The sequence below is a fragment of the Silene latifolia genome, unplaced genomic scaffold, assembly GCF_048544455.1.
Source record: "Silene latifolia isolate original U9 population unplaced genomic scaffold, ASM4854445v1 scaffold_160, whole genome shotgun sequence".
Classification (NCBI taxonomy): domain Eukaryota; kingdom Viridiplantae; phylum Streptophyta; class Magnoliopsida; order Caryophyllales; family Caryophyllaceae; genus Silene; species Silene latifolia.
Genome location: NW_027413144.1, coordinates 131476 through 157558, shown reverse-complemented (window position 1 = coordinate 157558; position 26083 = coordinate 131476). Strand labels below are relative to the sequence as shown.

General features: G+C 36.0%; 3 protein-coding genes across 4 annotated transcripts; 2 read left to right on the top strand and 1 right to left on the bottom strand.

The window, feature by feature from the left end:
• Nucleotides 1–4475: 4475 nt before the first annotated feature.
• On the top strand, nt 4476–5562 carry LOC141638011 (uncharacterized). The gene has a single exon (XM_074447467.1). The coding sequence runs from the start codon at nt 4493–4495 to the stop codon at nt 5360–5362; it is 870 nt and encodes a 289-aa protein (XP_074303568.1). The 5' UTR covers nt 4476–4492; the 3' UTR covers nt 5363–5562.
• Nucleotides 5563–7201: 1639 nt separating this feature from the next.
• Nucleotides 7202–12831, bottom strand: LOC141638024 (ras-related protein RAB1BV). 2 transcript variants are annotated; one of them, XM_074447476.1, is made up of 9 exons: nt 12694–12831; nt 12311–12441; nt 9317–9389; nt 9131–9231; nt 8760–8825; nt 8453–8550; nt 8289–8351; nt 8112–8204; nt 7202–7542 (listed from the first exon to the last, which is right to left on the bottom strand). In XM_074447476.1, the coding sequence occupies exons 2-9, from the start codon at nt 12381–12383 to the stop codon at nt 7462–7464; spliced, it is 648 nt and encodes a 215-aa protein (XP_074303577.1). In that variant the 5' UTR covers nt 12384–12441; nt 12694–12831; the 3' UTR covers nt 7202–7461. The 2 variants fall into 2 exon arrangements, with proteins under 2 accessions (XP_074303577.1, XP_074303576.1); XM_074447475.1 differs by having other exon boundaries at nt 12601–12827.
• A 4169-nt stretch (nt 12832–17000) lies between these two features.
• Nucleotides 17001–25469, top strand: LOC141638023 (histone H2B.1-like). Its single transcript, XM_074447474.1, has 2 exons — nt 17001–17501; nt 24939–25469. The coding sequence occupies exons 1-2, from the start codon at nt 17078–17080 to the stop codon at nt 25352–25354; spliced, it is 840 nt and encodes a 279-aa protein (XP_074303575.1). The 5' UTR covers nt 17001–17077; the 3' UTR covers nt 25355–25469.
• Nucleotides 25470–26083: the final 614 nt, after the last annotated feature.

Here is a 26083-nt window from a genome sequence, read left to right as displayed (position 1 = left end):
AATTATCTACCATCTACCCTCTAAATAATATTGTATATAGCTCGAATGTAGCTTTACTTGGTGAAAAAAAATTTAGATACTATATATGCCAACTTGCTTGACCCTCACTAATTAATAGTTGATCCCTATCCCGATCAACTGGAAAAAAAAAAATCGATATCAGCTTGTTTGCTGGTAAAGTTATGAGTGGTGATATTCATGCTAACTTGAGTTTAATGTTGATGAAGTCATAAAAAGTACTCCAAGATATTAATGACTTGAGTTCAACGTTAATTTGCTAATTTAGCTGATCGGAATTGTATATGACTCGAATGTTGCTTAGCTTTATTCCCTCCCAAAATTGAATGGAATATAGTAATTAAATAGAATGTGCCATTGTAGAATGGAATATGATGAAGAAGTTGCAAGGTAGAAGGGAATAAGAAAGCCATGTTTGAATGTGACACATTCTGTTATATTAGGTAGCTCGACGTGAACTTCATGACAAGTTCATGTAAAGCTATAGAAAGACTAGAAACCGCACCGCGTAGATTCACTTTCAAGATTCCACTTCCTCTATTACTCGGACTCCCTCTTTTTACTTTTATACCCCTAAATAGGGCAAACCCTTTTTGTGTTGCGAATTTTTTACATATAATAATGCTAATTAAGCTTTTATATTTAAGAATCTTAGGGTAGCAGAATCGATAATCTTAAACGGTTTTTGTAAATTTGGAGTAACGAGTGTTATCTTTACTATTAGTTAGATTCCCCTTAAAAGTTTTTGCTTAAAAATTAAAAAATTGTTCATCATAACAATATAGGACGACCAAGTAATACAATTATTCAATTATTTGAATGGAACTTTGATTAAGTTTCTTGATTTTCTTTTTATATATATATTTTGCAATGCAAGTACTTTTAAAGAATCAAAGTCTCTTTTCGAGTCATTTTCTATCTACCATCTAGTTTATATACGTAATTTCCTTTTATATAAACATATTATACTAAACTTTTTATTTGTTCGAATTTCATAAATTCAGTATTCGCGTCCGTCTTGATCTTTTTAATTAGTAAGTAGATTTAAGGGGTATATATTTTCTAGCTCCTTGAACATATAATATGCAATTGATAAAAAACAAGGATATAATTAAAGGAATAAAATGACTTGGAAAAGGAGGAATAAATGTCATAAAAGATTTTGACTAATTTTTAGAGAAACAAAAACATTGAGAAATTTCCAAGTAGTTACTATATTGCGAAAAAAAATATTTGCTTGCTTGTTAGGTTAGCAAATATCGCAATAATACAGAAATAGTACATTACTTTCCATGCACAATAATGCACATACATCACTTACCTTACTAGTAGTTGAATGAATTTCCAAGAAATTAAACTATTCCTACTTTGTAAGTGCTCTCGATGCATGGTAAATAATTTGACAATTTGAACTTTTAATTCATTTATTCTTAAATGATCGAATACATTTCAAAATCATGCAAAATCGATTTAAATACGCTAAATTTATATTATAGAATGAGCTTATATACACATATTCGTGCCAAAGGATAAAAAATCAATTAAAATTTACACATCTAAGTATAAGAACATATCAAGGGGATGATCATCACTCTAATATATACTCCGTACTTTGCTACTCGTTTTATGAGACTTGTATTGTGGACTCTTTCTCCTCTGTTCGAGTACCGGTCAGGCCCGTTGTTGAATTTAACACCATATATAATATTAATAAAAAAAAACTTTTTTTGTAGTAGATGGTATTTGAATATATGGATATTTAACTACTCTCTCGTCCCGATCATTTGTTGTCCTATCCCATTTTTGGATGTCTCAATCAATTGTTGTCCTTTTTATTTTAGGATTGTATTCGATGAGCAATTTGCTCATTTACACTCAATTTGGCCCATTTGTCATCTTATAATTGGTCACCTCCTCTTTTCTTGGACTTTGTGCCAAAATCAAAGAACAATAATGATCGGGACGGAGGGAATACTAAATTAAGCTTCAAAAATTTGAAGTCTCGGTACTTATAATCTGATGAACTTGCTATTAGACAGCCCTGATGAGTGATGATCAACCCAAATCAAATAATTAGATTTTATCATTAATTCCCTTAATCAAACATTCACATTTCACATCTTAAATAGTCTCACTATTTCACTAATAGTGTAAGTACTTTAAATACTTAATAAAGAGATTAGCTTAAACGTGGGGCACAAACTTTGGCACGTAAGTTAAGCAATAAAAAGTGTAAGCATATGACGACACGAAATAGTTGAATTATTAGCAACGAAAAGACATTGGAATCTAGTAGTAGAAACCGAGTAAAGAGACTGTTTCTGGAAATATATTAAAACTTGAGAGAGACGGTCTCTCACTAAGTTATTGAGAGACCAATCTTTTGTATCTTTTTATTTGTTTTTCGTACCCCTTTTGTTGTTGATCGTGTCATAGTATTTTCGTACCTATTTACATAATAAATGTACCCATTTTATCATTAATCATGATTTATAACTATTTTATTATCTTTGGTATCACTGGAAATATTAGTCTTTAACCTAATTAAGACATGTAGCAAGGTGTAATAAAGACTCCACCCTTATTGACTTATTGTTGTTGATATATTCGGTTTATATAATAATATGATATTGTCTGTTTTAAGCTAAGCGCTCTTAAATTTATTTTTGGATTTCTAATTACCGATTTCACAATAGGGAGAGTTAATGTATATTGGAGGTCATGTTCCAAATATCAAAGAAATCGTATTTTACGTTTTTTTTTAAATCTAATTATAATTATTGTGTAAAGGTGGTCTGGATTTGTGGTCGATAAACATATAACTCATTTTGATGTGGCTTTTGTGAGAATAACGGCCTTAGGAAAATAAAACTTGTTTAATTTAAGGCTCTTCGTGTCAGTAGGTCTCATTTTTTATCGAGAACCTAATCAAACGCCTTACGAGCTGCCTAAATCTCACGGTATTAAAATTCATGTATGCTATAAAAATATTGTTTCATTTATACACTACCGACGTGGGATATGAGTTTCAGAAAACGTTTGCCTTTAACCTAATTAAGCTAAGGTATATATGTAGCAAGGTGTAATTAAGACTCCTCGTTTATAATTGGCTAATGCAATTGACTCGTTCACTTGGTTATTGGTCGTCTTACGCCATGTACGTACGGTTTGAATAATAATAACCTAATTCACATGACGTTTGAATGTATGATTTGTGTGTGTAAAGATATGGATGAAATTTGTGGAATTTTGTTTGCAATTAGCAATTTTTGTTGAACTTTTTAAGTAGTGTAGATGTGTACAATTGCCGGATAATTTGTACTTTGTAGGTGTACCAACTACCAAGAGCATAACTTTATATTTGTACTTTGTAGACGTGTATTTAATTTAATATTGTATTATTAATTTACGATATATTGGATTTGTTAGTTCACGTATATATTACCCGGTATTAAATTATCAAAACTCGTACAAAGCAGACATTATAATGGGGTAGTCGAATGAAATAATAGATATGAAGTTACAAATTTACAATTGTAAAAACAATTGTTTACGCTTATATTTTGCACGCACTATGATGACACGGGTCAGAAAAGTAGTGTTTATTTTGAGCTATTAGGCATACAAAAGCTAAATGGAATCATCAATCAATTACATGTGTTGCTACTTGTTAGAAGAAAAATAGATGACTATAAATATGCTATCTCATGTAAAAAATACTTACAAATAAAAAAGATACTCGGTAGAAATTAGCAAAATTAAATAAGAATAAAGTTATTGATCGATTATGTGTAATTAGTTAACATATATACCTTCGTATATTTCTTTGTAAAAAATGGTCGGATGCATATATTTTGTAAAAAAACGTTTTTAAATAATTAATATAGATCATAATTTCCTTGTAAAAAACTTGTTTAACATAATATTAATTTTATGTATAAAAATTCTTAGACAAACCCTAAACAAGCGCTCGTGGTTGCCGTTTTTTTAGGTGTCCAATAAGAAGCAAGGCAAGTATATATACTCTATAAATATAGGAAACTTTCTCGGACCTAATATCATAATATCTCCTACTAGGTTAACACCTCTTCGATAATGCTAGACCGTTGGTGATTATTAGTAAAGTACTAATAGCGTGAATATATTTTTTTTCCTAAAAAGAGAAGAATTAAAAAAAAAGTGAGATAAACACATAGAAGTGAATAGCACTCCGCTTACTATAACCGCGTAATGGATAATATCGTAATTATACTTACCAAAATACAACCTTCCTTACGGTTCTTGTTACCTTAGCGCCCAAGTCAATAAGGGCAAATCCGTAATTTCACATCACCTCACATAACACTCCTACAAGTCATCATACATACAAAGTCGGTTTATATTTTCACCTCACTACTTCTCCTATATATATAACCACCAAACTTAAACCTTCATATTATTCATTCACTTCTCTTTTACAAGAAAAAAAAAATCAATGAATTCGATAATTAATAATAGCGGAAATAATAAAAGTAACAATAGTAACAACGATATTAGTACGAAGATGAGTAGTACTACTGCCCGTTCGATACAGTTACAAGGCGGAGCGGACGATCTTGAAACGTTCGTTATGGGGAATTGTTTAATGCTACAAGCCGCCGCTGCAGCCGCCGCCGCGACTGCGGCGTCTGCTGCGGTGGGGCCGGGTGAGGGTGATGACGTGGGAAGGATGTACCCGTGTAAAACGTGTGGAAGGAAATTTAATTCTTTTCAAGCGCTTGGTGGTCACCGTGCGAGTCACCGGAAAGCGAAGATAGACGGCGGAGTTGACGGCGGGGAAGGCGGCGGGGTGTCGGCGGCGGGGAAGGTTAAGAGTCATGCGTGTTCGATTTGTGGGGTTGAGTTTCCGATTGGTCAGGCGCTTGGTGGTCATATGCGCCGTCACCGGCCGCCAGTTGTGGCACCGGCACGTGACGGTAATGGAAGTACGGTTACGTCGGAAGGAAGCGGTGAAAATAGCGAAAAGAAGCGAAAGAATGACGGCGAGGCGGTTTTGGAGGAGGAAGTGGAGAAGGTGGTTAAGAAGGTGAAGAAGGAGGAGGTTTGGTTGGAATTAGGGTTGAATTTTGATGCATGGGCTAATAAAAATAATAATAATGAGGAAAAAGAAAAAGAAAAGGAAAAAGAAAAAGAAAAGGTAAAAGAAGAGGAAAAAAATGGGGGTGAAGAAATTGAAGAAGGTGAGATTGTTGAAGAAGAAGAAGAAGAAATAAAAGAAGTAGCAGAAGAAGAAGAGATTGAAGATTTTCTTAGGTTGGAATTAAGAACACCATCAATTAGGTTTTTATTAGGGTGTAATAATTAAGGAGTAATTGCAATTGCAATTTTTTTTAGGTTTAATTCATTTGTTTTGTTAATAGTTTGGATTGATTGGTAATTAGTAGGGTTTAAGATTTTTAGGGTTTTTCTTTTTCTTACATATATGATATGAATTATGATGATATACATTGATACTAGATGAATATTACATAATTAGAGTGAATGATTTGTTAGAAAGTGGTTTAATTTTATTTGTTGTTAATTAGTGATCTAATGTTGTGTGATTTTGATTTATTGATGGGTTCATTGTTTTGATCTTAATTGATTCAACTCTAATCTCACAGAAAGTGTTTTACTTGTTTTTGCTGGAGTATACAAGTTTGCGGGTAGCGTGTCGTTATTTTTTGATTGATTTTCAAGTGGGGTGTGTTTATTAACGCGTTCTGTATTTGACTGGTTACAGATAATAATAGTCATTATAAATTACAATAGTTGATTATTATTTAGGTCAAGAGAGTATATTGTTGGTTTGGTTGCTTTCTTACATACTTCATATATGAATATACTATATGAGATTTGTTAAGAGAGATGCTTGGTATGTAGTATTGAGTGAATTGCAATTGCTCATTATTTGATTTAATTGAGTCAACTCTAATCAAATAGAGAATGTTTTTCTTGCTTTAACAAGATAAATTTGCGTATTGCGTGCCGTTTCTGAGATGGTTGATCGTGTGACTTTAAAAGTAACTGGATATTCACGTGATTGTGTTCAATTATACGTGTTAGTGTGTTGCACTTCTTGTGTGATGATATACATTAATTTTTGGGGGTTTGCAGTTCTGTGTTTGACAAGCTACAAATAATACATGTTATAGATTATGACACATGTGTAACTCTTGGCACAAATAGTAGTAGTCCTAAATTGTACTTTGTAGTTGTTTTCTTCGAACAAATATGATAGTGATGATATTAATAGTGAAAAAATATCAAGAAAATTTATTTCAATTAAGAACATGGATTATTGACAATTTGACATGAATATACCACAAGCATACAATTTATGGAACGTATAGCAATCTCAAATAATGAAAAATCATGTAAATAATGTTGTTACAAGTAATTTATTCACTAGACGATCATGGCAAGTATAGGTTGTCATAATTTCACAGCATCTCATTCAAGATTCCATGGCATTAACTTTTGCACTTCGAAAAATCATGCACTTGAATAAACAATTGCAGATGTCAACTAACTTAATTGGTAAATTTATGAAAGGTGCTGCTCGTGACCTCAGTTCAAATCTCGTCACCTATTAAACCACCTTTTGTGGCTCCCTTTGCGCCAAAAAAAAAAAAAGAAAAAATAAAGAGAACGATTTTGGTTTTTCGGCTATATATTTTAATAAAGGCTTTGGGCTTTGTTTTCCAAAAAGAGAAAAAAGAGTTTTGGGCTTTGTAGAGTTTGTAGTCAAGGATTGCAGTGGGTATTGTTTGATCTAGCTTTTGTTTTCCTAAACACAAATGACCCTGATGCGAACACGATAGCAGGCAGATCCGAGTATAGCATTAAGTGGCGGAGGCAGTGTGGAGCTAGAGGTACAAGCACAGACGAACGCCACTTTAAAAAATTCCATCCTCGACAAATCATAGATCCGCAATATGGAACCTGAATGCTATACGAAACTTCATCCAGTTTTGGAGTGAGTCGATTACATCATAATTTGGGAATTTGGGCCAAATAATTTGGGAACCCTTAACACTATGATTATGCTTTTTAGCAATCATGATCAAATGTCGTCGTTTTTTGGCACAAGGAAAAACGAAAATAGTTTTGACGAGTCAAGCTCAACAATTTACGTTAGCTGACATGCTCAAGAAAGCACTAATTGGGTATTATCCAACCATAATCTTGATAATTCGTCAATCTGATCTGAAAGATGAAAAAAAAAACGTCCAGCCATCGGGAACAAATTTCAGTAGTTAACAAGAAACTATCTTTCGCACACTAAAACAAGTTTGAAGGAAAGAATGATGGGAGTCACAAATATTACAAGTAATCCATCAATATTGTCATCACAATCAGAACCTATTGTTCCCGCACACAATTCCATTAGTATCGCCTTCTCTGATGAACTGCACCATTTCCTTAAGAACAGCAAGCTGATTTAGAAGCTGCTGCATTACCGGACTGTTGGTCTATTGGTTTAATTGTTATTGGTCCTTGAGCCTGTAACCAAAATTAATTCTTAGCAAACGATAATAACACGACCTAAACTTGTATGTAACAGTCTTATATGTAAGACCAATCCATCAACCCAACAATTATAAAAGTACGGTGTGTCATTTTTTGGCGGTAAATGGGGCCACAAGGGGAGTTTGAATACAGAATACCACTTCCCGATGACTTCATCAGCTAACTTAGCTAATATTCAAACCCGTATTCCAAATTCCCCTCTTAAAGGCAAATGGAACTGATAAGACTTGTATGCATACATCATACATGTGAGTAATGAGTGATTAATGGATAAATGGACCGGCCTCACTAAAAGTATTGTCTGAGACCGTCTTGTTTAAGATTTTAAGAAACTACTCCCTCTGGCTTTTAATTTTCTTCCCGTTTCTCTAATATATGTGAGGAGTATTATAATGAAATGAGAAGAAAACGGCAAGCCGGAGGGAGTAATTGAGTACTCGGTATTATATAGTGTATATACACATGTGAGACAATCTCATACAGATGTTACTGTCAAAAGACCGATGAAAATTGGGAAACAGAATCTGAAATTGATGACCTACCTCTTGCTTGGTATCAGAATCGGCAAGTCTTTGTTTGATGTCCCTGCCTATGGAAAAGAAAACCTCCTCGACATTTAGATTTGTCTTTGCACTCTGAGGAACAGAAGATCCTCTGATTAGAACTTCATAACATAAACCATTTAAATACTATAATAACATCTGAGGGTATTTACTCACAGTCTCGAAAAATTTAATTCCATACTCATCAGCTAGTGCTTGTCCCTTGGCTGTAGGCACAGCCTGTAAAAAAGTAAATCAAAGATCAGCAACACTATGTGCAAGGTTGGTAGGCAGAACAATTACTATTACAATTCTACAGATATAAGTCAGAATATTATTACCCTTTTACTCTCGTCCATATCAGCCTTGTTTCCTACCAATATCTTGTTGACGTTGTCAGAAGCATGCTGCTCAATGTTACGAATCCAGTTTCGGATATCTGAACAGAGCAAAAGAAAAATAAGTCACATGGTATACAGCATCATCTCTAACCCAACCAACCCCTAATTAATTGCAGAAATAACTCAGTCCCTGTCAACTGAGATAAAAATGTATAAACGTGAAAAGTACAATGATATTAAGAGTTTGAAAAGGATGGTATTGAGTTGCACTAACACTACTAAAAGCATTTAATAAGGAGAGGCTTACTGTTGAATGATGATTCATCAGTGACATCGTACACTAGAAGAATACCCATAGCTCCGCGGTAGTAAGCTGAAACGAAGATAATGAATGGTCAAATACAGAGGCTTAGCTCATCAACAAGTCTGGACCCTCGTTCACTGAGATCGATGGAACTATGTAAATGATAAAGAGTTATAAAGACAGAGAGGCTCAAAAGCAACCAGACTTCTACAAATCGTTTTTTTTTTTTTTGGGAACACAATATTTCAATCATAGTATGATGATGAAAAGAATATACCACTTGGTGTAAAACGCCTGCAACATAAAGATAGGTAACAAAAGAAAATCTACCACAAAATTCAAAATAATGATAGCATAGAATTCAGAAGAATTACCGGTTGTGATGGTCCTAAACCTTTCCTGACCAGCAGTGTCCCAGATTTGAAGCTTAATCCGCTTTCCATCAAGCTCAATGGTTCGGATCTTAAAGTCAATACTGCACAAGGAGTGGATTATCACAAAATGAGGAAAATGACCATCTTCATAAATGGTATGAAAAGTAGTTCAAGCATGAAACTCACCCTATGGTGGTAATAAAACTTGTTGTGAACGAACCATCAGAGAAACGCAGGAGGAGGCAACTCTTACCCACACCTGTAATTCCATATGACAAGTGCATATTGAGTCAAAGCTCACATAAAAGATCAACAATCTTTGAGGAAACCAACAATACAGGCAAGGGGAAACAAAAGTACACAAAGGCAACTTCTCTGATACTGACTTATTATTCAGGCTCAAAAAATGAACACAATAGCTTCACAAAGAAATATACTTCAGCTCGAATGTTTACCATGATGATAAAAAATTGAGTATGACGTCATGAATGACAATGAAGAAACCTGTTTGAGCTCCTCTTCCCTACTGAGTCAAGCCAAAATGACCTTAATTACAGATGAGATCCCCCCCACGAGACAAACCCCACCATGATAGTGAGATAAGAGCGTGACAAAAAGAAATTCACAAGACTTCTTCATTGCTAATTTGCTATGTTATTCATTTTATTTCATTATTAATTGACTTTTTTTTAAGGAGGAGGTGCGTTTTTTTATCTATTGAAGGTAAACAATAAAACTAGTATGCATGGAGGAGTTGTAACAAAGCATGGGAGATCCCAACCCCAAAATCAAAAAGGCATCTCGCTACCTCGTTAAAAGGGTCAATCATGTTACTGGATAAGAACCTTATCTCCAATCTATGTCTTCATATTCTCACAATGTACCGCCTTACAAGTTACAACACTACAAGCCCAAGGTCATATAAAAAAAAATGGTCGATCTAAACAAGCAAATCTAACAAATAACCAACTAACCAACCAATATATATTCACTCCTTAAATACCAACGATAGTTAGAGCAATGATGTTCTCTAATATCAAATTTTACAGCAGCAATAGTAACATCAATACAAGCATTACAAATCCCCCTTTATTCAGAATTTCAGATAGTCTTCACTGGTCGAGCAAAAGGAAATGAGAAATGTATTTTAAGCGTAAGAACCAAAGCTGAATCAAAAGGTTGGTAACAGAAGATACTGACTACAATATCCTTCAGCCAACACAACAAAAACATAGTTCAATTCTTCAGAAAGCCTCAAAAGGTTATTAACAAGTACTCACGTGAGTCACGTGCATGATTGCTAGTCCCACAGACCGCAATCCAACATGCATGTCTTCGACGCTCAAAAAAAGAAATAAAACACATGACAAATCCGAAGTTAGACACTCACTACAAACCAATATGCTCCAACTCCCTCACTGAAGTCACTGCGATGTGATCCAACAAGTGTACCACTTCAATCAGTTCTCAGTTCACCGATGGGAGAGCTCTTTGAAATCACTCTAACCCAAAGACGCGTGTTTATACAGAATAAAGAACTGCTCCATTACTCATCATCTTAACAACTTCGAAAATCCAAAATACCTACACCTTGTCAAGAATCGACTCACAAATATCGCCCTACCAATCAAGTCCACATTCCATAGCATTCATTCTCGCAGACTTGTATATCTATTTCATAACCAACAAGATAAAGAGCGTGACATTAAAGCAATTCACCGGATTTCTTCATTACTATGTTATTCAATTTATTTCATTATTACTTGCCTTTTTTTAGGGAGGATATGCATTCTTTTTAAACTAAGGTAAACAATAAAATGTGTATGCACGGAGGTTATGATCCAAACAAGAAGGAAATCCCAACCCCATAATCAAAAAGGCGTCTCACTACCTCACTAAAGAGTCATTCAAGTTACCGGATAAGAATCCTATCTCCTTTCTCTCTCTTCAAATTCTCACAATGTATTGTCTTATAACACTACCACTACCAGCCCAAGGTCATATGCAAAAAGGATTGGCCGAACCAAACAAGCAAATCTAGAAAGTGAAAGTAGAAACAAATAACCAAACTCAAAAAATATATTCTCTAATCACCTAAACAAAATGTATTCACTCCTTAAACCCAGAATAGTTAAAGCATTGGCGTTCTCTAATCTCTATTTTTCCCAACAGCAATAATAAGATCAAGAAAAATATTCCGAATCCCCCTTCCAGTTAGCTAGCATTCACTAATCAAGATGAAAAATTAAAGCAAACTCACTAAATAAGAGATGCAAAAGGAATTGAGAAATGTATTTTAAGCGTTCACGGTTTGAATGTAGAGTGGGGGCCAAAGCAGAATCCGTTGCAACACAATAAAAACATCCTTTCATTCTTCATAATAGCCTCAAAAGTTCATTAACAAGTACTCAAGGTCTCAAATGCATGGTTGCAAGCCCTGCAGCCCGCAACCCAGCATGCATGTCTTGGAGGCTAAAAAACCACCTGATAAATCCAAAGTTAGACGCTCACGTCGCTCACTATATGTCAATAGGCTCTCACTCCTTCATACTGATCCAACAAGTGTTACACTTCAATCAGTTCACACCTCAGCGATTGGAAAGTTCTTTGGAACCACTATATCACAAAATCGTGTGTCACGGAATAAAAGACTACTCAATCGCTTCTTATCTCAACATTCATTCGAAAAATCCAAAATAACCTACACCATGTCAACAACTGACTCACAAATATCACCCTAACAACGAAGTCCACATTCCATATCATTCATCCTCGCAGACTTATATATCTACTTCATAACCAATTGACCATCCTACAGAGAGATCAATCAACATCACCACAATCAAATTGCTACTCTTCAAGGTGGCATTAACATAAATCTGCAAACCTCACATTATCACGCGACATTATCACACAAAATTGATACAAAGCCGAAACCTCACATTATAACACAACATTATCACACAAGATCGTTAGAAAAGCGGAACCTCACATTATCACACGACATTATCACACAAGATCGTTCGAAAAGCGGAACCTCACAATATCACACGAGATTGTTAGAAAATCACAACCTAATATTAATCACAGGAGATCGTTCGAAAGCGAGTAAGGCACTGAAATCAATAATGAATCAAAGATCTACAAAAAAAAAAACAGACACAAAAACAAACACATTACCGCTATCGCCGATCAACAGAAGCTTGATTAGATAATCATAATCAGCTCTCGCCCTCGTCGGTTGAGCAGCCATTAATATAATCAATAAATCACCTCCGAATAACCCTAATTATTCAAATTACAACGTTTTCCTGAAAATTAACAACAAAATTACAATAAGTCAAACAAAAATCGAACAAAACAACGCAAAACCAAACCAGATCAACAATTTCGATTAACAAATCGAACAAAATTGCGAGATCATGCACAATATACGAAAATAATATATGTAAATGTATATGAATTTTTACCGAAATTTAGAAATATGAAGATTTGATAAAATTAAGAAATTTGCAAAGTAATTGTTTCGCACAAATCTCAAACAAATTGACGATCTCGCTTACGCTTTCGATTTCTCTCTCTCTTTTTTTTTCCGAATAAACAGTTAAAATTTGGCTGTTTTTTTGGATTTCGTCGATATTCTTCGGAGAGAGGAGAGAGAACAAAAATTGAAAGGAAGACAACCTTGTAGTAGTAGAACCAGCCCCTTGTTATCAGGATTTTCTTTTTCTTTTCCCTTTTTTTATGGAAAATTTTTCTGTTTTTTTTAATGTTTATTTATTGCAGGAAATTAAGTCGTAAATGAAATATTTAATTTACGTGTTGTTTGGCCTTACTTTTATGTGAAATAGTATTTGATGTTTGGCCATACTTGTAAAAGCGGTTTATTATAAAATTTATAGGTTTGGCCTAACTACTTTCATATTTTTTTTTTCATTAGCCATGTTATTTGTAGACTCATCATTTGAATACAAATTAACGTTCATTTGCACTTTATGTGAAAAGTAGAATTACAATTGGCAAATACTTACTTCTACTTTTAGGGGCTAATTATCAGCTTTTAACTTTTTAAAATTAGTTTTGAAACTCCATAAATTAGAGTATTTGGTCTAGCTACTACTTTTTCAGTTACAAAAACATTTCTAAAACTTGGTCAAACAACACCTTAATGTTATGATATTCACGCTTGAAATAAAGTGAAAGTGAAACGTCATCGTGGATAATAGGGTCTTACCGTCTTTAAAAGCCAACTGTAAGGAGTTAAAATGAGTTAAAACTCGTAATAATCGACGGTTAAAATGAAAAATTTGATTTAATGTTTTATATTTGTAATTGGTAATACTCGTAATAATCGAGGGTTAAAATAAGTTAAATGAGTCACCGATTGAGTTTGGTTTGGTTTCAAAACTTTACGAATCATAAGGGGGTTGTTAAGAGGGCACGGCCGATCATAGTCAAGGGGCTGACAGAATAACTGGACATGAGGGAATGAATGCGTGCGAGAATTGAGAAATTGGACCTGTCGGCGCCGACCGACAATCGATGATCGGAAGACAGCCTGACAAGTTTTGTTGGCCAAAGTTCACGTGATTTGACTTCGGTGTAGTGTTATAAGTTGTGTTTAAGATTTTAAGTAAATCTTAAGTTTTGTAAAACCTAAGCTTCTCATTTCATAACTACTCTTCATCTTCTACTCTCAAAATTCAAGCCTCTTTCTAAGGAGTAAGAGGCCGTTTGGTTCGAGCGTGGGTATGAGTTTGGAATCATGAATCATATCCGGGTGGTACGGGTTTAGAACTTGATTCCCCATACCTTGTGTTTGTTTCAATTTCGGGTGGAATGGAGTTGAACTTCATCAAAGTTAACAAAATCTACAATACAACATTAAAAATAATTATTTTTAATATTGAAAAATCCTGAAAATGAATATTTGATTAAATAAATGTAAAAAAAACCATTTAAAATGTTTCATATAAGTTTTATTATTATTTAAAAAAAACAGCGAAGTCAGGGATATATACAATACACGTTCTTAACTATGCATTATCAGTCAAGTAGCTTAGTGGAAAATATTTAAGTTCTGAACTTGGAAGTCGTGAGTTTGAATCCCCTTAGACACTTGTTTTTTTTGCTTCCCTTTGTTTTTGTGTTCTTTTTTTTTTTCATTATTGGTTGTCTATTTGTAACTTTTTCCCTTTGTTATTTCTTTTTTTCATTGTTGGTTGTCTATTTGAAACTTTTTTTTATTGTGAATTTTGATTTTTGATTACTTGTTGCTATTTCAATTAAGAATTTTGATTTATGATTACTTGACTTGTTGCTATTTCAATTAACTTAATTACATTGACTCAATGAAAGCGTAATTTAAAATTTCCAATTAAAATTATACACTCCAATTTGAGATTTCCTTTTTGTTTTAGATAAATGAAGAAAAACAAAAGTTTAGAATCTTTTAGAAATCATCTTTTAAAAATCCACATTTGTGTAAGACGGAGATTAATATGTGTAAGACGAAGATTAATACTATGTAAGACGAAGATTCCACAAAGAAATAGTACCGTGTAAGACGAAGTGTAATATTTAAGCATTTTGTTATATTGTTAAGTTTTTTTTTTTTCAATTGTGCACTCCCATTCCAAAAGCTCTGGGTCCGCCACTGACCTTATGGGTTTGAGGTATGAGTATAAAACCTCTATTTTGCCAAACAAACAGCTAATATGAGTTTGGCTCATTCCAAACTCATACCTCATACCATTATGAGTTGAAAGAAAAAACCCCTAATTGAGATTGGTTAGGGATTTTCTTACTAACCACTGTAGAATCGGTTTTGGGTAGGATAGTTTTAATAATAGAGTTCGTTAGGCCTTGTAGTAATTATGCAGTTAATTGTTATTGTAGATTTCGGATTGGTATAGTATCGCTTCTTAGCTATACTTGTTGATTAAGATTATTGCTAGTCAAGTAAGGGTGGATATTTACAACTATGAAAACAATTATTGTTTTTATGAATTGCGTGGTTATTCTGTCTGATCATAAAGTTAATTTCGTTTCAAGTTAAGTTAGCCTTGTTGGGTGTTGAGTTGATTTTGAGGTTGGTTGTCTTAAGTTGAGTGTGTATGTGGACTCGCCATAATTATTGTGGATATGATGATTGATTTCACAAGGACAAACCTGCTCGGTTGATCTCATATTCTCCATATAGTTATCTTTTTAGGGGTTAGCCTTAAAAGAGGTTTGCAATCTCAAAACGGTAAGAAAAGTTGGGAAAAGTATGAGAATATGCAACTGATTTGTAGTCGATATGGCACAGGTCGACAGTCGATAAGGGTGAATCCAGCCCAAAGGCTATATGGATTGGAGCCTAACCTCTTTTATAAGGAAGAAACAAATATATAATTTGTAAACTTTGGTTGTTTGTATTGTACTCTCTTATTTTTACAAGTATTTCTAGTTGTATCCTTGCATTTCTTGCTACTTAGCCCAGAGGCTATACAAAATTGTCTACCCGAATACCTTACACTCATAGGCTGTGTTTGGTAAAATTAGTTGAAAAGGTAGCTGAAACCTGAAAAGGTAGCTGAAAACTGAAGGTAACTGATTAGGTAGCTGAAAATTAGGAACTGATAAGGTAGCTGATTATATAAAAAGTGTTTGACAAACTAATTGAAAAGATAACTGATTTTGATAAAATGATGTAAAAAGGACATGATAATTATTTAATAGCGTAAATTTAAGGGGTAAAAACGGAAAATCAAATCGAAACAGGTACCTGAAATCTCAAATGCTACCCTATGTAGCATTTCATTTCAGGTAGCTTATTTGGTTAAATAAGCTACTTGTCAAACACTTACAAAAAAATAAGGTACCTGGAATGTTGGTCAAATAAACTACTTTGACCAAATCAGGTACCTAAAATGCCTTGCCAAACGGAGCCATAGTCTTTTATGACTTACTCAAATATCACAACAAAAGTATATTTAGCCTCCTTCCCACTTGTCTTTCTACTTTATCACAAAAAGTCAAAGTACTTTATATTTTTAGCCTCCTTCCCAGTTCCCACTCGTCTTTCTACTTTATCTCCCACTTGCTCCTTGTGAGAGGTAACAAGCTTGTGACGGAATAGTGTCGTCACAGATGAGAAACTGTGCCCAATTAGTTATAGTTGTGTTATGTCACTTCGTTATTTTAAGTCGCATGTCATCCTCGTTTGCTAATAGTTGTGTTGTGTTGGAGATCTTGGAGTTATTTGGTTATCGTTCAACCTGTCCGTGGTGCTTTTGTTAAGCTTGATTGAGACGGAGGGAGTATTAATTGGGTTAAATATTCCATTTTAGCAATTGATGCACATGGTAAATAGGAAAAAAGTGTTGACACATGCTTTACTAATCATAAATGAAATGAAATTTTAATATCATAAAGTTAATGATTAATAATCATAAATTATAAATTTCGGTCAATTACAGTTTATCAAATATACTTTAATCAACTAGTTTGATAGTTTATAAAATTTTAATAACATGAAGTTGATGATTAATAATATCATAAATTATAAATTTCGATCAATTTCAGTCTAAAAATAAACTAGATCGAAAAATATCCGTCCTATCCATCAACAATTCAACATCCCTAAAATTTCAATTTGCAACCCAAAAGGCCTAACTCCCAAATTCGAAAAACACCAACCAAAGTTGAAAAACTCTTAAATCCCAAAGTTTCACATCCCGCCAACTATTCCCGCCTTCATCCACCAATCTTAACCATCCTTCACTACAAAAATTAAATCAACCGTCTAAGACCCACACACGTCAGCAATCCGTGTAAAACCCCATCAACCAATCACAACACACCAACCACATCTATATAAACAAACCCTCCTCTCATTTCAAAACACACAATTCCAACTCAACTTCCCTCAACAAAAAATCTCAAACTTTCAAAAACACAAAAATGGCGCCCAAAGGAGAGAAGAAACCCGCCGAGAAGAAGCCGGCCGAGGCGGAGAAGGTACCAGCGGAGAAAAAGCCGAAAGCCGGAAAGAAACTTCCGAAAGAAGCCGGAACCGCAGCAACCGGAGACAAGAAGAAGAAGAGAAACAAGAAGAGTGTTGAAACCTACAAGATCTACATCTTCAAGGTTCTCAAGCAAGTTCATCCCGATATCGGAATCTCAAGCAAGGCGATGAGTATTATGAACAGTTTCATTAATGATATCTTCGAGAAGCTTGCTCAGGAATCTTCTAAGCTTGCGAGGTACAATAAGAAGCCGACGATTACTTCAAGGGAGATTCAGACTGCTGTGAGATTGGTGTTGCCTGGTGAATTGGCGAAACATGCTGTTTCTGAAGGGACTAAGGCTGTTACTAAGTTTACTAGCTCTTAAATGTTAGGGTTTGGTGTTGTAAAGGTGAAATTCATAGGCCTTTTATGGTGTTTTGATGTTCGGTAATTAGTTTCGGTATTTGGTAATGTTTTGGTTGTAATGATTCGAATTTGCTAATTAAGTAATGAAAGTATTTAGTTCTGAAAAATTGTCTCAAATAATTACTCTATTTTTGCACTTAATTTGTGTTTAATTTTGAATTATGAGTTGCGTTGTACTGCGAAACTGCATCACTTGGTTTACCGCCTATGCATAATCAGTCAATTTGATTTTCTGTGGTTAATTTTGAATTTCTGGTAATTTTTTATTACTCAAAGTTGTTAGCGTTGACAAGTCAATACATGTGCAATTGCAATACTATCAACCTTCTTTTATACGGAGTAACTTTTCGTGAGTCGGCCTCACCCTGTCGTTGAAACCTGCTTTCTAATTAGGAAGGCGAAAAATTTCAAAGGGGGTGAAGTGTTCTTCTGCACAATCATTGCACAAGCGGCTTATATTACTCAAATCATATCGATAAGTGGTAGCAAGCTGAAAGATGTCAGGAAGCCTAATTACTCGCGCTAAGGTTTGTAATCCTATGCCATCGTATTCCTGAAACTTCTACTGTTCCACTTATATAAGTATTGAGTTGTAATCCCACTGCCTAATATACACTGTAGTCTACCGCAGTCTTCTGATATGCATTTGCTGTAAGTAAACTTCCAAACACGTCCATCGAGTTGGGTTCTAGTCGGGTCAATTAAAGTTTTTTGTTTCAAATTAGTCATTGGATCTGGACAGTTTTTCTGGTGTAGAGTGCCTGTCACGACAAGCTTTCGTGTTTTTGGCTTAAAATGATGTATAATAGTGCTGTAAAACTAACATACGTTGATTGAATGAATACATGCTAGTTCTGATCAGCAACATGATAAAATTTAAAGATAACTGTTGAAGCGTATAGATGTATAATGGAAACAATGTTATTCATTCAATGATTGTGTGTACAAGATAACTACTATACTATATATACAAATTCTACACTTAGCTAATAAAGGAAGAATATAACTACTATAATATATTTACATTATTTGTACATTATTTGATAGAATTTCCTTCAATAAGAAGGATATTGTTGCCGTAATTGATGCTGAGCTAACGGCTCTTTTGTGGCTGGCAACGGCTCTGTTTTGGCTGGCAACGGCTCTGTTACGAGGTCGATAATATCCCCCCGCAAGTTGGAGTGTGGAGGTCCGAGACACCCAACTTGGAGAGTAATGTAGCGAATGAAGTGCGTCCAAGAGCTTTGGTGAGGATGTCGGCGAGCTGAGCCTTTGTATGAACATAGCTGGGATTGATAACCCCTTTTTGAATCTCGTCGCGGATAAAGTGACAATCAATTTCTATATGTTTCGTGCGTTCATGGAATACCGGATTCCGAGCGATATGAAGAGCAGATTTGTTGTCACATTGGAGTTGTATTGGTTGAGCGTGATGTATACCAAGGAATTGGAGTAAGCCTTTCAACCATTTAAGTTCACAAACGGTAAATGCCATAGCACGGTATTCAGATTCAGCGGAGGAGCGAGATACCGTTACTTGCTTCTTAGTTTTCCAGGAAATTGGGGAGGAGCCCAAGAAAACAATATAGGCGGATACGGACCTACGGGTTGTAGGACAAGAATCATAGTCGGCATCACAATAAGCGTTTAGGCATAGTGTGTTGTCGGACCGAAGTAAAATGCCTTGGCCGGGAGAGTTTTTGATGTAGCGGACTACATTGAGAGCTGCGGTCCAGTGATCGTTGGTGGGAGCATTCATAAACTGGGCCAGGATATGGACCGAGTAGGTGAGTTCGGGTCTTGTGATAGTAAGGTAGACGAGACGGCCCACAAGACGTCGATATGGTTGAGGATCTAACATGAAAGGGGCTTTAGATAGGCCGAGCTTGTGGTTTTCTTCCATAGGAGTGGCCATAGGTTTTGAGCCAAGGAGGCCCGTCTCAGTTAAAATGTCGAGAGCATACTTGCGTTGAGACATGAAAATACCTGACTTGTTTCTTGCTATCTCAAGGCCGAGAAAATACTTGAGTGTGCCAAGGTCTTTCATGTAAAAGCATTGACTCAAGTATGTCTTAAATTGTGAGATAAAAGCGGGATTATTACCGCAAATGACCAAATCGTCAACGTAAACAAGAATATGTACCTCGGTGTTGGGGCGTGATATGGAAAATAGGGAATGGTCATAAGGACATTGTTTAAAACCATACTTGGTGAGAGCGGAAGCGAGTTTGGCGTACCAACATCGAGGTGCCTGACGTAGACCATATAAGGATTTTCTTAAACGACATACTTTCCCATTGGCTGACCCGAGAAAGCCGGGTGGCGGTTTCATATAGACTTCCTCATTAAGGTCGCCGTGAAGAAAGGCATTATGAACATCCATTTGGTGAAGGACCCACTGTTTCGCGGCAGCAATGGCAAGAAGAGTTCGAACTGTGACGAGCTTAACGGTGGGAGCGAATGTTTCATTATAGTCAACCCCTTCAACTTGACGATTACCCATGACTACTAATCTTGCTTTGTAGCGTTCAATAGAACCATCGGCGTTATACTTGATCTTATAGACCCATTTTGAGCCAATAGCCTTTTTGTTGGGTGGTAAGTCCTCGAGTGTCCAAGTTTGATTTTTTTCAAGAGCATCGATCTCATCGCGCATGGCATTGCGCCATTCGGGGACCTGCATAGCATCTTTAAAGAGACTAGGCTCGTGGTGTTTAGTCACGGCCGACAAGAAAGCTTTATGATTAGGAGAAAATTTTGCATAATTAAGATGGTGAGAAATGGGAAAAGCAGTACCTGAAGATGATGATTCGGTTGTGAGAGCGTGCAACGAGGGGCGATGTTTGGAGAGTACGTAATCATTTAAATTCGAGTTGGGTATTTTTTTTCGATGGCCACGTCCCAACTCAGTTGTGGTAGAGTCGGTTGAAACTGGTTCTTGGACCGTATGGGAGGGTTGAGCCGAGTCTTTATTGGGAGGTTCCTCGGTCTCGGTTTCAGCAGTAGAAACTTGGTCAGAGGTTGGGTTGGATGTTGGATTTTGTGCATTGATGGGAGGCGGAGTAACTTCAGAGGACGAGGGAGAAGGAGTAGGCACAAGTATTGTGTGGTCGATAGGGTTGAGGTCATTGTGGATAAAAGAGTCAGGGTCATGATTGTCGTCATGGATGTGGAGATTTTTAAATGGGAATTCGTTTTCGATAAAGATGACATCTCGTGATTCAAAATAAGAGCCTGTGTCTAAGTCGAAAAGTCGCCATCCCTTTTTACCAAATGGGTACCCAACAAAGATGCATTTACGACTTCGGGAAGCAAACTTATCTTTTGACCGATTTAGGCTTTTAGCATAGGCGAGGCATCCAAAAATTCTAATGTTCTCGAAAGGTGGTGGCTTTTGAAAAAGAGTTTCATAGGGGGTTTTCCCATGTAAAAGAGGAGTCGGAGTACGGTTTATTAAGTAAACGGCACTTAAAACGCATTCTCCCCAAAAATATAAAGGTAAATGAGCTTGAAAAAGAAGTGCTCTAGCGACATTTAAAATGTGACGATGTTTACGTTCTACCCGACCATTTTGTTGGGGGGTATCTACGTTAGATGATTGAAAAAGTATGCCATTTTCTTTGAAAAAAGGTATTAGGGGTTTAAATTCAGTACCATTGTCGGTGCGTAAGATTTTTATTTTCTTTTCAAATTGACGCTCTATCATAGCGAAAAAATTCAACAAAGTTTGTTTAGTGTCGCTTTTGTGACGTAAAAGATAAACCCATGTTGAGCGTGAAAAATCGTCAACGATGGTTAAAAAATGACGCGACCCACACGATGCATTTTCAGAATATGGTCCCCATAAATCACAATGTATAAGATCAAAAGGAGAAATAGCATGACTAGAACTTAGATTAAAATGTTCACGAGTTTGTTTTGCACGTAAGCAAACATCACAACTTTTGCTATGAAAAATATCACGAGTTCGAGAATTATTATTAAAAAAAGGTAGAAAACGGGAAATATTGGAAGAGGGATGCCCCAACCTTCGATGCCAAATTTCAGCGGATTCAACTGGCTTAGCCATACACACTCGGGCTTGGTCATTTCGAACACCAGTTAGGTAGTATAGCCCCTCGTGCTGCTCACATGCCCCAATCACCGTCTTCGAGATACGGTCCTGAATAAGGCATAGGTTGTGAGAAAATTGTATAGTAAGACTTGTATCCATTAGAAGACTCGAGACAGATATTAAATTACAATGTAAATTAGCGGCATATAAAACATTTTTCAACACAAGTCGGGATGACAATCGTATATCGCCACTTTGAGTAGCTAACGTTAAGTCACCGTTAGGTAAACCAACGGATAAAGGAGAAATCATTTTAAGGTTTGAAAAATGAGAAAGACATCCCGACATGTGGTGGGAAGCCCCCGTATCAACAATCCAAGAAGAAGAAGAGATATTACCATTGAGACGGTCATTAGCCGAGTCACCCGTGCGTGCTTGCAAAATTGTACGTAGTTCCTCTAATTCTTGTGCACTTAAAGTATTAAGGTCAAGTTTATCAAAGTGAGGGAGAGGAGTGCTGGATGACGAGGCACTTGTGTTGCCGGCAGCGGAAATGGGAGCAGGAACAGATGGTTGTGCAGAAATCATGTGTGCTTTGGGTGACGGTCCAGGAGCACTTTGTTTGCTACGGTCGATTTGAGACTTACCCCGAGGGTCAGGGATAAAGATGGCCTTACTAAGGTCAGTGGCATTCGGGTCAATATGTATACGATGACGAGGACGGTCTCCCCACCAATCGGGAAAATTCCCGGTAACTTGAAAACAAAATTTCAAACTGTGGCCTGATTTTTGGCAGGCAATACAATAGTATTTGGAAGGTTCAGTACGACGACCCCCTCCCCCTGACTGGCGGGACCCCTGTTGGACGCGGGCAGCGAATGCCATGACATCGGGTGTGGTGTCGGACTTAGAAATAGATAAATTACGAACACCCTCATCTTGCAATAAGCGATTATAGATAAGGTCCAAAGAAGGGAGAGGAGTAATACCAAGTATTTGTGACCGAATATTTGCAAAGCGGTCATCAAGGCCAAGTAAGAAATCTCGTACCTTCTTCTTCTCCTGTTGTGCTTGAATGATAGTCAACCAGTCGCACGCACAAGGATTGCACGAGCAGGCCGGTAAAGTTTCGTGTTCAGCGAGTGCATCCCAAATGGCGGTAAGACGACCATAATAAGCAACCAGAGATTCTGATGGAGCTTGTCGACAGGCCAATAAGTCGGCCTGCAATTGATATATACGAGGTTCATTTGTTTGACAGAAACGATTCTTAATGTCAAGCCATACCTGTTTCGCCTCCGGACGAAGCGTTATTTGCCTTCTCAGTGAAGAGTCAAGAGTATTGAAAATCCACATAGTGACCAATGCGTTGGTCGCTTTCCAAGATTCGAAAGTGGCCGCGGTGCTGTTTGGCTTGGAGATAGACCCATCTATGTAACCGAGCTTCCCTTTAGCCATTAGAGCGAGTTGAAACGAACGGGACCATTCATCGTAATTATTGCCATTAAAAGCAATTGGAGTGATGCTGGTACCCGTTTGTTCGACATGAACAACAGAGACAGGCGTGGGTGTGGATGATTCCACGATTTGAGAATTACCAGGATTCGTCATTGAAGATATGAGATTTGAGACCAAAAAGAAGAAGACGATTAAGACGGCAGAAAAATTTAAAAGTGTATAGATACCATACTATATATATGGAAACGTATAGATGTATAATGGAAACAATGTTATTCATTCAATGATTGTGTGTACAAGATAACTACTATACTATATATACAAATTCTACACTTAGCTAATAAAGGAAGAATATAACTACTATAATATATTTACATTATTTGTACATTATTTGATAGAATTTCCTTCAATAAGAAGGATATTGTTGCCGTAATTGATGCTGAGCTAACGGCTCTTTTGTGGCTGGCAACGGCTCTGTTTTGGCTGGCAACGGCTCTGTTACGAGGTCGATAATAATAACAGATGCATCTGTTCATTTTCCTGCAAAAAAATCGACTAAATCACTTTCAGCATTTGGAGGCAGAGGACGCTAAAATGATATATCCAATGGAGTACAAGAAATGGACAGAAGATCTGTAGGGGTAGGGCCGGAAAGGTAAAGTTTATATATTGAATCTTATTCCTAAATCCAAATCGACGGAGAGTTCGGCATCAAACAATAATGTTTGAATTCAGAACGTAATTCATGTGGTTTGAGTAAAAGGTGACCAAGTGTTCTCACTTTAGATGGACACTATCCGTTTAAAGGTATAGATGAATATTGTTCTTCTCATAAAAATGAGAGTGGATAGTGCAAGTGGGTGGAAAATAGATACCCCACTTGCCCTCCACTTACATTTTGTGAGAGGGTCGCTATCCGTCTACAGCTTTAGACAGATAGTGTCCGTCTACAATGAGATAGATTGCTCCATAAGTTAGCACTTTTTCCCCAAATACTCTACTTCTCTCAACAATATTACCCGTACTTAACTGCTCATATCGCCTAGTCAGGAGTTCATAAAGCCACGATTTTTTTCTACAATTATAGATCTCGAAAAGACAATTATTTTGAAAAAAACTTCATTTTATGCATGTGTGATCGAAAAGTATAGTTAGTCAAAGTTTCTTGAATGAATAAATTTTGACAGGTCCCAACTCCCGTCTAAGATATCAGAAAAATGTGATGTTGTTTTTCAAATTGAAGATATTGTAAAGACGATCAACTTAGGAAAACAATTCACAGCTTTTAGATCCCGTAACTAAGATATATAACCCGTCAAAACTGTTTTTTTTCCTTTCAAAAATAGGGTATTTGGGGAAGAGAAATTCTTAGGTACACCGGGTGTACTATGTCATCATACACCATACCCAATGAGAATATTAGAATTGATTAAATTCTCCATAAATAAAAGAATATAATTTTACTAAAATAAAAACTAAGACATCTCATTGGTTAAGGTGTACGATATTCTTGTACACACGGTGCAAATCTGGAGTTCAAAGTATTATCCATGGGCCATCACTATTCCTTCATGTCCTTATCCACAACTTTAGGCCCAAATCCGAAACACAATAGTCAATCCACTCCCAAACAACAGGCGCGAAAAAGACGAAACAAAACAGTTTCAAACCACCCAAAAATTACAAATATTGCCATTCATTTACCACGTCACCGATCCGTGTAAAATCCCAACAACCAATCACAACCTTCCTCAACTTCCTATATAAACAAACCCATTCGTTCACTCCAAACACCAACAACAACAACAACAATCATCCGTCCTCCTTCATTTCAAATTCCCCTTCTTCATCACCCAAAAAAAAATGGCACCAAAAGGAGAGAAAAAACCGGCCGAGAAAGCCCCAGCAGCCGAAAAGGCGCCAGCCGACAAAAAGCCGAAAGCCGGAAAAAAACTCCCGAAGGAAGCCGGTTCTGCTGCAGCCGGAGACAAGAAAAAGAAGAGAACGAAGAAGAGCGTCGAAACGTACAAGATATACATCTTCAAGGTTCTTAAGCAAGTTCATCCCGATATCGGAATCTCGAGCAAGGCGATGAGTATTATGAATAGTTTTATTAATGATATTTTCGAGAAGCTTGCTCAGGAATCTTCTAAGCTTGCGAGGTATAATAAGAAGCCGACGATTACTTCCAGGGAGATTCAGACTGCTGTGAGATTGGTGTTGCCTGGTGAATTGGCGAAACATGCTGTTTCTGAAGGGACTAAGGCTGTTACTAAGTTTACTAGCTCTTAATTTTGTGTATTGTCGTGTTTAATAAAGTTAGGGTTAGGGTTTGTGTTTTAATTTAGATTGAAATCAGTGTTGTTTGATGCGGAGATATTAATGTTATGATCTAGTTTGTTATTCAGATTGTTGTGTTTCAATTAATTCTGGTTTTCAATTTGATGATTGACAGTTCGATTAATTTGATTCTTTATGTTTGATTAAAATTAAAACCGGTAAATCAACGATTAAAACCAGTTTAATCAGTGTTGTTTGATGCTGAGATATTAATATTAAGATCTAGTTTGTTATTCAGATTGTTGTGTTTCAATTAATTCTGGTTTTCAATTTGATGATTGATAGTTCAATTAATTTGATTCTTTATGTTTGATTAAAATTAAAGCCGATAATTCAAATTGATTGTTTCCGGTATATGTTGATTTGTAACAATTTAACACAATACTCTACAATATGAACTGTCTGTTAATTAGCTTTATTGATTTGTTTAGTTGATTAAATTCGTGTCGTGTTTGTGTTGTGTTCATGTTGATAATGATATCTTGTTCTGCTATCTTGTTATTTGAAGTACTAACTCATTAGAATTAGAATTAGAATTGGAGTGTATTTCCTATGTGCCTTTGGAATGGTTTGAAGATGTATTAAAAATAATCTTTGCTGGTGTATATAATGTCGGAGACACCTTCTTGATGCATTAATTACAGAATGATCGAAATGATATACGATGATGAGCATGTTAGC

What these genes read in the sequence shown, in the direction of transcription:
- LOC141638011 (XM_074447467.1), top strand. Translation starts at nt 4,493, where the DNA reads ATGAATTCGATAATTAATAATAGCGGAAATAATAAAAGTAACAATAGT.
- LOC141638024 (XM_074447476.1), bottom strand. Translation starts at nt 12,383, where the DNA reads ATGGCTGCTCAACCGACGAGGGCGAGAGCTGATTATGATTATCTAATC. An exon ending in GAATTAAATTTTTCGAGACT is followed by an intron (nt 8,205 to 8,288) that starts GTGAGTAAATAC and finishes TCTGTTCCTCAG; the next exon opens with AGTGCAAAGACAAATCTAAA. An exon ending in ATTCTGATACCAAGCAAGAG is followed by an intron (nt 7,543 to 8,111) that starts GTAGGTCATCAA and finishes TTTTGGTTACAG; the next exon opens with GCTCAAGGACCAATAACAAT.
- LOC141638023 (XM_074447474.1), top strand. Translation starts at nt 17,078, where the DNA reads ATGGCGCCCAAAGGAGAGAAGAAACCCGCCGAGAAGAAGCCGGCCGAG. An exon ending in GGCTGTTACTAAGTTTACTA is followed by an intron (nt 17,502 to 24,938) that starts GCTCTTAAATGT and finishes TGGCACCAAAAG; the next exon opens with GAGAGAAAAAACCGGCCGAG.